This window comes from Dioscorea cayenensis, unplaced genomic scaffold (assembly GCF_009730915.1).
Source record: "Dioscorea cayenensis subsp. rotundata cultivar TDr96_F1 unplaced genomic scaffold, TDr96_F1_v2_PseudoChromosome.rev07_lg8_w22 25.fasta BLBR01000980.1, whole genome shotgun sequence".
Taxonomy (NCBI): Eukaryota; Viridiplantae; Streptophyta; class Magnoliopsida; order Dioscoreales; family Dioscoreaceae; genus Dioscorea; species Dioscorea cayenensis.
Window position 1 is genome coordinate 414324 of NW_024087371.1, and position 11229 is coordinate 425552.

Here is an 11229-nt window from a genome sequence, read left to right on the forward strand (position 1 = left end):
AGAAAACTCAAGAAGAAAACCGGATCTTGAGAGAGAATACACTAAGGAGGGCGGATCTCACTTGGGGATGGCCGGATCTAAGGGAAGATGACCAGATCTTGAGGTAAGAGAGAGGCAAGAAGAAAATGGCCGGATCTTGGTTGATGATAACGACGTCGGCATTGTTGATGAGGTTGCCGGTGTCGGAGGATGAGATTTGGATTGAGTTCGGCCGGCAAGCGGCGTGAGGATCGTGAGTGAGGTGTTACTCTTTTAGGGCTCTGATACCATATAGAGGAAGAATAAATGTATTATTGATAATGATGAGCTTTATATGTTACAAAGTCTGTGTGAGTAATATGGGTTAAAGCAACTCTAATAATAATCCTAATAATAAGTACTTCAACATTTCTCATCAGAAAAAACAAAACCTGAAATTTTGATTTATTTATTTATTTATTTGGTTTTTTACACAACTAATTCCCTCTCACACCCAATCTCACTAGTCACACTTTGAACCAAACGAACAAAAATCAATCAGTGCGGTTACGTAATGAAAAATCGAAAAAAAAAAAACACATTTTGAACACAAAATTACACCAAAAAATACAAGACCTTTCCCTTTTCATCTTTTGAAAAAAAAAAAAAATCAGAGGAAAAAAATGATTTCTTTTTCGTAATTCCTCAATCTGTGCGCTGCTGCAGTAAGAAATGAAATTCAGAGTTCTGTCTGAGCAATGGAGGTGGCTCCACGTCAGAAAGATTGATGTCGAGCACAGAACGTGAAATGTCATCCAATGAGAATGGTATGCTGCAAAGAAACATTGCATTTTTTGGTTTATCATTTGATGGTGAATTTAACCTTTTTTTTTAATGGTAAAGTTGTTATTTTGCATGTGTAGGTGTGAAATTTTTGGTTTTGAATTGAGAATCTAACCTTGAATCATCATCTAGCAAGAAAGTGTTGTTGTTGGTTGAATCATCTGTCATCATAGTTCTCATTTTTGCAATCACCTGAAAGATAAGGACATATTTGGATTTGCGTGCATTTGAGATGTTTGAGTTTTGTCCCCAATTGAAGCATGTAAGTGTTTTAGATGTTAAAGTTTGGATTTTTATTTCAAAGCTGGTGATTAGATATATACTCACATCCTTAGATAAGCCTTGTGTTCCGTATTTGTCATCCCAGAACATGGTTCCAATACGATAAATCTGCGCAACACTCAGTACCTGCGGAATTATGTTGAATATTTAGTTATTTTTATAAGAGCTGAAGATAATTTCTGTGGATGTATGGAATGAAATGAATTACCGGGCAAAGTTCATTTGTTATCTCTTCCATAGTCTTGTGTGTCTTCTGATGCAAAGTCTGAAGGTACAAGAAGCAAAGTCATATGAAAAATTCATAAGAAAATTAGGAGTTAGATTCAGTAGTTTTTATTTTTTATTTTTATTTTTTTGTATTTGTAACTTCATACCAGAAACCCTACTGCTTGTCGTATATGCTGAAGTTCATCCCATGAGGTTCCAGTGAACTGCCAGTTCAAAGAACAGTTAATTGTTCCTTGTGTTTGATCTAATTCTATTTTAGTTTTACTAAGACTGAAGTTTCTCGTTGGTACCTCATCTGTTTTTTGGGAGCACCACTGCTCCAACTCTTGCAAACCAGCCTTAACGAATTCTCCATTGCTAAAAGAGCAGCATTCACGCCTGAGCAGCAAACTGTAAGCAAAAAGCATGTTAAGTGTTAGATGAAAAAAGGATACTTAATCAGTGAAAGGATTGTAAGCAATAATTCACGAGAGTAATCTTTGATTCGTACCTATTAAATAATTGCACATTTATGAATGCAAAGACTTGACTGAACATTTTCCTTGTGATCATAGCGGGGACCTGAAAAAATCAGTTCAAACATGTGTGAATAAGAATGACGGATGAGACCATTTTTAGTTGCCTTGGCTGGCTTATCTGTTTCCAATAATTATATAGAAAGATTAACTCACATAATTGTCACACATTATTGCCAAAGTACTGTCTAAGCTCTTCACAATGCTTTGCCAATGTACACTAGATGCTTGCTTTGCAACTAAGTTTGAATGAATGTTCTTAGATGACCCTCGGAGAGATCGAGATCTTGCAGATTTCTGTGCCTGTCGATTAAGGGTTTGAAAGGTGAGCAACACTTATATAGCAGATATCAAGTTTTGATTCCTGGGTACCTGTATGCACAATGTTAGGAATGGTCTGATCTCTTTCTTTAGCCTGTCTCGGATCATTCCATAAATTTTCTCAACATATGCAGTTAGCTGTTGCTTAAATAGTAGGGCTGGGTACTTTGCTTCTACTCTGGATTGTGCACTGGGTTTGCCCAACAATCCACTGTATCCACTGGAAATCCCCACTCCTGCTGAAGCTGAATGGGCACTCTGAAAGTGTGTTGTAATCACCCATTAATCACAAAATAATTCAAAGGAGAAATTATTAGAAAATTCTGAAATATTATCAAAGACCATACTCTTGCCATTCTGCTGAATAGGGTCGCAGCAGCTGTCCGGCTACGATTTGAGCCTGTGGATGATGAATTGCTTGCTTTTAGAGTATTTTGCAAAAGAAATAGAAGCGCAGATGTTGTCGAGAGCCAGTAAGCAAGTTCACCGATGTTCTCTTGGTTCTATTAGTAAAAGGAAAGAAGAAAAGATGTTAGCATCTTGATAAAACTATTTTTCATTGTTCATATCGAGAGCTGTGGTTCATAGTTAACAACCTCAACTGATGACCTGATAGTGTGAATAATGCGGTCAAATATATTTGTCTTTTCTGCTTCAAATGAATGCCATTGAAGCAGTGACTTGTAAACTATACATGCCGCAGCAGATCTCTTCTTGTCAAATCGTTTATCTTCCATGAGACACTTGATTAGTACATCATGATTTTCCTGGCAATTAGAAGCAACATCAATTTACCAATATAAATATTTTCTTGTAAGATGAAATATTTGTAGTTTGGTTGGTGGAAAAAATACTTGTTGTCGGTCAGTTAGGGACTTCTGTTTGCTTAGAACAGGTGCGAGAGACACAATTGGTACCTCCTGAAAGGAGAAATTTAAATCAGTTACTTCAAATTTCCTGTTTATATTGTAATATGTCATCCTTAACTGATTTTAAGGAAAAGATCACACATACCTTTGGTTTGGTTTTGGATTCTTCTCCTACTTGATGTCCATTCTCGTAACTTTGAGCCTTCACAAATATAAAATTGGCTTCAAATCTGAAATAAAATAGAAAAAATGTGGTATCTATCTGTAATATTGACAATGACATACCTCGAGAAGCTGTGGTGGTTTTATTGGTTGACTTGGTTCTGTAGCAGGAAGTGGAGGGGCAACTACTGTTTGAGTAACTACGACAGGCTGATTACGGAGCAATTGATTCTCTGCTTCTAATGCAGCAATCTTTCTCTCCATGCTGCAGATGAAGTTTTTATAGCAAGAACTTCGAAAATAACCATATGCATATGGTTGATAAGTTGCAAATATTTGAACAACTAATAGCCTCACGTTGACTAATTTAATAAATTTTGATTTTAATATATAAACCATGGTTTCTCATCGCATTATGTGTCTAATTTGCTTCTAACATGTTATCGGAAGTTCTTTTTATAGGGGAAAACCATGAGACTTTCCTTGACACCCAGTATATGATTAGTCAAAGAACATAGTTTCTCGAGTAAACTTGGTCTGGATCAAGGAGTAGATGTGTGAATGGAACTATGGAAGTGGCCCTAATTGTCAGTTTAGATGAATTTAGGGTCTTGACAAAGTCTATTGCCAAAAAGGAAAACATTACAGCATGAAAAACTCAGAGTGGCAAAATAGGTTAAGGAGTTTCATGAAGAAGAAAACAAACATTTTACAGGCCAGGTGCAAACTGTGGGGTGAGAAAATAGGTTGAATTAAGACTTAAAACAGGTGTGTTAGATTAACTAATAATAACTTTCATTGTTTAATTATTTTTGAATATACATAAATCTAGGTCTTTCATAATATCAGCATGCAGATGATATCTAGTTGGCTTGCATCTAACAATAAGCATGGAAATAAACCTGTCACATTGCATAAATTATTAGTAAGCTCTATCAAGATTTTAAGACTGGTTTATGCACGGTTCTCAGTGCTTCTTAACCCATTCGATAACAATTGAAAAAAAAAAATCAACTGGATCTGCAAAACCTGATTTTGTTGATTCAACAGGTTCTTCGTGCTTACTAACCTTTTAATTTCTTCTGACATGTCTTCATTTGTTGATTCAACCAAGGCTTGTTGCCGCAAAACCTGATTCTCGGATTCCAAACTAGACATATTTGTTTCAAGCCTGTCATATGAAACAAATATTAAGATGGGCTTTTCAAGTAATTTGTTTCATATATGAGTGAGATATGGGACAGCTCAACAAATTACCTTTCAATCATATCTTGAAGTTGATTAAGCTTTGATTTTGATTCTTCTGTCTCTTTAATCAATTCTTCAGTTTGGTTTTGCACCTCAAGGTATCTCTTCTCAAATTCTTCAGCTTTGTTCTTGAATTCACTTAATTCATCCTGTATTAGTCACAGAAACATATAAACATCAACTATACGAATAATCTTTTCACTTTATGATATATGTATGTTTTCCTAGATTTCTTTTATATAAATATAAATGGTTTGCTAAATAATTTAGTTTATGAAATGATAGAAATCCTTTACCTCTAATTCCTTGTTCCGATTTGTCAACAATTCCAATTGAGTGTTGTCCACCACAGGCACCTCTTTAATCACTGGTGGTGCCTGTTCGATTGCTAGTTTTGCAGCTTCCCTTTCCTTGATAATTGCTAATTCTGCTTCATCTAGTTTCTCTTGCATTTCTTGTAAAGATCCTTGTAGCTTAGCAATTTCTTGACCTTTAGCTTCTTCGAGATCAATCTGGAGTATATTTTTCATATCTTCATCATCAACATTCTACCATTTTTATAAACCTGATATTTAGTCTAAAAGGATTGAGAACAGTACCCTCAAGTGTTTTTCAAAATCTAATCTCCATGTCAGTTCCTCAACACGCTTTTCTAGTTTATCCTTGGCCTCCTTCAGTGCCCCTGTCTCTCTTGCAGCCTGCATGAGATTATCAGTGTCTTACTGTGCTTAGTTAATGAACACAATGCAATTTTGAATGCAATGTTCAAGAGTTTGTTCTGAAGAAGTTCACCATTCTGAGCTTTCGAAGTTCCTTTCTTCCTATACGCCCTCTCCAGAGACACTGAAGTATTAGAGTAGCTTTCTTTTGGTTTTTATAACCTGAGCGTGCTTTATGTAGACGCCATTGAGTCTGTGAACCATGTAACAACTAGTTTAGTTTCTTTTACAGGTACACATACTCTAGTTCTGGAATGCTTATATAATAACTTCAGTTTGCATTTTATTCCTATTATTTTGTCCTGTATTTTATAGTCTGTCCAGATATGACAGTTACCTGGATCATTATAGATGCTTTGGTTCTTCTTCTGCGTCGGTACTCATTTCGGGCTGCCATTGCTCGTAGACCTGTTTGTATAACAATTGCCGATGCTCTCAATGTTGTATAACTTTTTCTGGCTGCATGAGCTCGTGCATACTTCTGTATTCTGATTGAAGCATCTTCTCTCCTCATTTGCTGGTAGAGCTTTCGCGCTAATCGTGCTGTAGATAGAATATATTTGTTTCAGTAGATTTGATTTTCTGAACAAAATGAGGTTATAGAGATTGTAGAAAATAGAAGACCTCTCCAGTGCTTTTGCATTTGAATTGTGCCTTTCCGTAGAATTATGAACTCCTTCCTTGTGAGGTGTGTTCGGATCTGTCTCTGGATGAGCCTTGCAGCACTTGCCAAGACCTCAATTCTGCGAGCATCTAGCTCGGCCATTTGACCCGCTCTGAGGAAAACCTTAGTTTTACCTATCTGAGTAGAAAAAAGATATGCCCAAAGGTTAAAATCAACTTGTTTTGTTGCAATTGTTTTGAATCTTCTTTGGGTTATCAAATGGGTTTACCTGATAACCCTTCAAACCCATTCGGTCACAAATGGCTGCACAGACTGACTTCTCATCAGAGCTGTAATTAGATAATGCACTAAACCGATTACTTCAAAATGGAAGAGTATATTTAAAATTAATTGATAGTGTTTGTCCAAAAAGGTCCTCTACCTGTCTGTGAGATCTGGAGCAAGCATCCCAAACCGATCTATGAACTCATCAAATGTCCTCTTTGTAGGATAACCAGCACAACTGATCCTAATTGCCTCTAGCACACCCTAGTTTGGCAATATCCAGAAAAAAATTAAAAGAATGTTATCATTCTTTTATTCATGGAATAAAGCTGTGGAAATTGTACTCACTCCACATCTCAATTGGTTTAAGACATTAAAGTTTTCAAAAATGCCAGGCTGTAGAACTGTGTTCGGCTTCACACATCTGATATAATGTGGTTCTGTTGTGTTCAGTGTTTCCATGAGCGATTGTAGTTGTTGCTGCATATTAGATCGAAGAAAATACCAGAAAATCTTGGATGAGGTTTGGGCAGATGAGGTCGTTCAAACACAGCCTTGACAAGTACCTTAAAACGAGTGCCAATTGAGGAGAACTTGGATTGCTTTGATGATTCTTCCGGTAATGGAGGGAAGAGATTGGCGATAAAATAACATGTTGAGGAGTTCAGTAAAGCTTGATGTTCTGCAACAACATAATCTTTATTCTTATCAAGAAAATAATCGGCTTGGTAGGTAACCTGTCAAGTAAAAAGCTTATGTTCTCAGCACATTGCTGGCACAAAACCCATGAAAATTCACCTAAGTTGTTATCTTACATCACCAGCGTAGTGGTTGATGGTGAAGGCAGTCTGTGCAAGTTTAGGTTTGCTGAACCGCTTATGTGCTTTATATGTTTGATACATTTTCTGTGCAAAAGTTTCATGTGTAGACTTTGGGAACATGCTGCAGTGACATTGATAGATATGTTCAATATTTTAAAAAATTCTAACACTATTTGGGTGGCAGATGAAAACATTTTAATTGCTTACTTACCATGCTTCATCCAGAAGTGCAATAATCCCTCCAGGTTTCTGCAAGTAGATTGAGCTTTGTCACTTATCTAATTTGGCTTTTGCTTCCTTGGTAGAATGTTATAACTCCTCAAATCATAATATGCAAGGTTAGTTTGAGTTAGTTTGTGCAACTAGGTACCTTTTCAATGAGATCCAAAACATCTTGGTTATCAACAAATTCGACATAACTCCAGTCAATCTCTTCCCTGGTGTACTCTTCTTGCTCCATCTTAAACACATGCTGTCAAGCATGTACTTTGCATCAGAAACTGTTCTTCTCATGCATCTATAAGTAGTTAGCAATATTGATTAAGTGTCACATACCTGATTGAAATGTTGTTGCAGTTTCTCATTTGTTAAATTAATACATAATTGTTCAAAACTGTAAGACAAACAAGCAACTGGTCAGAAAATATCTCATCTGAACATCAAAGTAAAGAATGTTCTGCATTTGATAATAGAAGCAGAATTTAACTTACCTATTGATCTTGAAGCTTTCAAACCCATATATATCAAGTACACCAATTATACTTTTCGCATTCGGATCCTGACCTATTGAGCTATTGATTTTGTCTACAATCCTGCCATAGATGAACTTCTGTTAGTGTTGGATTAGCAAGGATGCTGTGAAAATGGATTTGCAGAAATTCTCGAATTCTGACTCCGGAGGTAACATGTAGCTTGTATGTTACAATTGCTGAATATCAGCCGACATCAGTTTATATGAAGCTCTTATTATACTGCTAGAAACTTGTAGCATTTGCAGCTATTGATGCTTACCAATCAAATAATCTTGAATATACAGTTTTTGCTAAAGCATCACGACTAAGTGCAGCTGATTCTGGATCAAGAGGCTTTGTGATCTTGCCATCGGGTGTAACTATCACACGCTTGCACAAAGAGTCTTCAAGGGCCTTCACATCACACCTAAAAGAAATCATTGCTTTAGTGGGCAACTCACCTATATAATAAAACTATCAAAGAAAAGTTTTATCAGGCATTGAGATTTCATTTGTACATTAGCAGTTCTGCAACTGTTTGAAGATGGAACTCTGCCTTAGCATCCTTCAACTTGGATGAATCAGTTTCCTTCCCTTTAGCGAATTCAACATTTCCAAGATGAAGGATTGCAGCCACCACTTGGAAGATTGAGTCCTGTGTATGAAGGACCATTCTGTTAATGTTAAATGCTATAGTTTTTTATCTTTACTGATTTTCGAGTGCCAGCGCATCACCTGCTCTTCCTGATTGATGCCAACAATATCCATGGCATTTCTGGTCTCCAGGTACTCCCTTGCATCATCTACATTTGATACTTCATAACAGTTTGTTTGGTTAAGATAGTGAAATGTTCTTGGATCTGCCACTTTAAACTTCTTGATATCCTGATAAGAAGCCCCGCTTAATACTAATATTATATTCCAATGCTTATTTACTTCAATGTCTATAATTATTAGAAATCCGGAATGTTAATTACCTCATGTGGAGCTGAGCAGAGCATGTAGAAGCAATGATAATTCCGCTCTGGATCAGACACCTGACAAACACGCGACCGCTCCAGAAGGTATGTCCTAACTGCAGCTCCAGATATTTTCCCAGACTTATCGAACTGAATTTCTACGAATTTACCGAAACGACTGTGTTCAACAATGCAGTGCACTATTAAGTTCAATTCCTCCCTTTTCCCTCCTTGAAACCATGGATTTCAGATAATAACATTAACCTACCTAGAGTTGTTATTCTTCACTGTTTTTGCATTTCCGAAAGCTTCTAATACTGGATTGGACTGTATAAGGCAGCAAAAATTTCACACACAAACACACACATATATGGCTAGGGTAGCATCGCTAAGCCTAAATGGAATTGCTATCAAATGAGTAGTAATTACTATTCACCTCCAAAACCTGTTGCTCCACTGTCCTTCCCTCTGTTCCCGATCGCCCTCCCATGAAAGCTAAATACCTCATAAGCATTTTTGTTGTCTCCGTTTTACCAGCTCCACTCTCACCGCTAACCAAGATCGACTGGCTTCCATGCTCATTTATCATTGCCCTGTTTCATTTTAACATCATCAAGAAGAACTCTGCTTTTAAACATTATTTACAATGTCTGAAATCAAGGATAGATCATGTACCTATAGCATGCATCTGCAACCGCAAAAAGATGCGGGCTTAGCTCACCAAAAGGTGCACCCTTGTATTGCTCCATCATGTGAACATCATAAAGATGAGGCAACCTTCTAAACGGATTCACTGCTATCAAAATATTCCCTGTGTATGTCTGTCGAATTCAGATTCTATTGTTAGTTCTCTGCATATTCTTTCAGGGGGAATAAATTGATTAACCAAACCATACATATATCTCATTCAAAGCGAAACGAGAAGCAAGATTTTGAAGAACTCCGGGTTCATGAAGATAAGCCAGTTTAGTCATGTCATCAACACCAGCCGGAGGAGCTTCCGTGTCCTTTGGGTAAATACTCGACAGGCTCGCCACAATCTGTGTAAGCTAATCTTGTTAACAATTCTGTATTGATTTCATTTTGATCAGAAAAAACCGAAAACCAATGAGTATGAAACATACAGTCTTCCCATTGGTGGTGATGATGGTGGCGTCACCGGCTTTGATCTGGGTGACCTCTCCATCGATCCAAGCAAGCTCAGGATCTTCGACCCAGACATGTGAGCCGAGGATGATGTTCACAGGAGTTCCCTGGAAGAACAGAATGATCAAACAAATACATAAACATGAACAGAGACAGAAAGAGATAAATTGAATAATGAATGAAGATCAAGAAGAGAATTACCATTGATGAAGAAGTGAATGTTGTTGTTGAATGATGATGATGGTGGTGATGATGATGATCATGCAGAGGAATGGTAGAAGGGAATGGAGGAAGAGGAGGAGGAGAAGGAGGTGGTGGTGGAAGAGAAGATGGTGGTAAGTAAAATGAAAAGAGAAAAGGAAGAATGGGCGGGCCAACAAGAAGAACAAGAATGGGCTCATGGCTGAACCTGGACGGCGGCTCATGGTCGTTGGGTTTAACTGTCTCCTTTCTTGGCTTTTTCTACTGTGACTTACCACTAGGGTTGGGATCTTGTTTGCAGGGCCTTACAGGAAACAGCTTCTCATTGTGTGTATTCGTTTATCAAGGGGGGTTTTTTTTTTTCTTAATAATTTTGCAAATGTGTAAAAAGTAATCTAGGAAAGTCTTACAATGGTATTGGATTTAATGTCATTCTATGCACAGTATTTAACAATGTTAAACAGTAAATATGTACATTAAACAACAATAATTCTACATACAAGTAAACTCATTAGATCATCATCTAATGCATATCATCAAGCATTTTTAGAGAACAATAACTTCAAAACATACAGAGTTGAGGTTTGCCTATATATATATATATATATTATATTTGTTATACACATGTAAAATCCATATTTACTTATGTGTCATTGTAAAATATTTTTATTTGTTTATATGTACTAGTTTGGTTGTTAAAATTTAATTTATAGTTTTTTTTTTAAAATATGGATTAATTTTTTATTTTCATATAAGGTAAATAATAGTTTAGGTTTTTTCCAACCTTCTCTTCCCCTAGAATATTTGTCTCTATACCTCTTCCATATATTTTAAAAATGTAAGCAGTAATACTTTAAGTTTTTAAAAATAATTTAGGGATTCATAGTTATGAATATCTTTTGTTTTAAATAATAAAATTAAATGTACTATTAATTCTATATTAAAATTGATCAACAAAAGTAGCATATCGATAAAAATTTTAGGTTTTCAATATTTTTGGGGGAAAATAGATTATATTTCCAGCATCATATGTATAAAAAAAATATTTCATTTTTATTAAAGTTAGCCAAAACTATTTATTCTAATCTAATAATTAAGAGAAATTGAACCAAGAGCCATTTATTTATTTTTCATGATATTAAAATAAATTACCAGCAATATCAATTTTGGAATCTTAATTTTATCTTCTATTAATAATATTTGTACATTTCTCAAAATAATTATGCTAGTTTTTAACTTTACAAAACTTACAATTAGGTTAAAACAATAGAAATAAACCTTACTCCTAATAAACTCCAAGACAAATAAATTAATCACAAACTGTGATTTAATTACTT

The 11229-nt window shown here is 35.8% G+C and overlaps 1 protein-coding gene and 1 long non-coding RNA gene across 2 annotated transcripts; one reads left to right on the forward strand and one right to left on the reverse strand.

Annotated features, from left to right (window-relative positions):
- Window positions 1–417: 417 nt before the first annotated feature.
- On the reverse strand, window positions 418–9986 carry LOC120255392 (myosin-12). The gene is made up of 40 exons (XM_039263227.1): window positions 9893–9986; window positions 9670–9798; window positions 9442–9585; window positions 9221–9366; window positions 8982–9138; window positions 8814–8872; window positions 8564–8723; window positions 8322–8471; window positions 8105–8241; window positions 7867–8013; window positions 7566–7667; window positions 7411–7468; window positions 7226–7327; window positions 7067–7104; window positions 6850–6976; window positions 6601–6771; window positions 6383–6514; window positions 6192–6298; window positions 6039–6099; window positions 5770–5947; window positions 5483–5688; window positions 5219–5338; window positions 5026–5124; window positions 4723–4938; window positions 4436–4575; window positions 4248–4349; window positions 3302–3443; window positions 3162–3218; window positions 3002–3067; window positions 2744–2914; window positions 2495–2650; window positions 2199–2405; window positions 1983–2129; window positions 1802–1872; window positions 1602–1701; window positions 1458–1514; window positions 1292–1348; window positions 1129–1209; window positions 917–993; window positions 418–790 (listed from the first exon to the last, which is right to left on the reverse strand). Exons 1-40 carry the CDS (start codon window positions 9893–9895, stop codon window positions 664–666), a joined length of 4707 nt encoding a protein of 1568 aa, XP_039119161.1. The 5' UTR covers window positions 9896–9986; the 3' UTR covers window positions 418–663.
- LOC120255393 lies at window positions 8249–9757 on the forward strand. The gene is made up of 4 exons (XR_005534996.1): window positions 8249–8372; window positions 8544–8650; window positions 9413–9589; window positions 9672–9757. It is a non-coding gene; the product is annotated as an uncharacterized LOC120255393 (long non-coding RNA).
- Window positions 9987–11229: the final 1243 nt, after the last annotated feature.

Bases quoted from the DNA above. Each gene is read 5' to 3' on its own strand.
- LOC120255392 (XM_039263227.1), bottom strand. The intron at 5,339-5,482 runs GTAACTGTCATA...CATGGTTCACAG, and splicing joins AAGCATCTATAATGATCCAG to ACTCAATGGCGTCTACATAA. The intron at 2,651-2,743 runs GTTGTTAACTAT...TTTTACTAATAG, and splicing joins CTATCAGGTCATCAGTTGAG to AACCAAGAGAACATCGGTGA.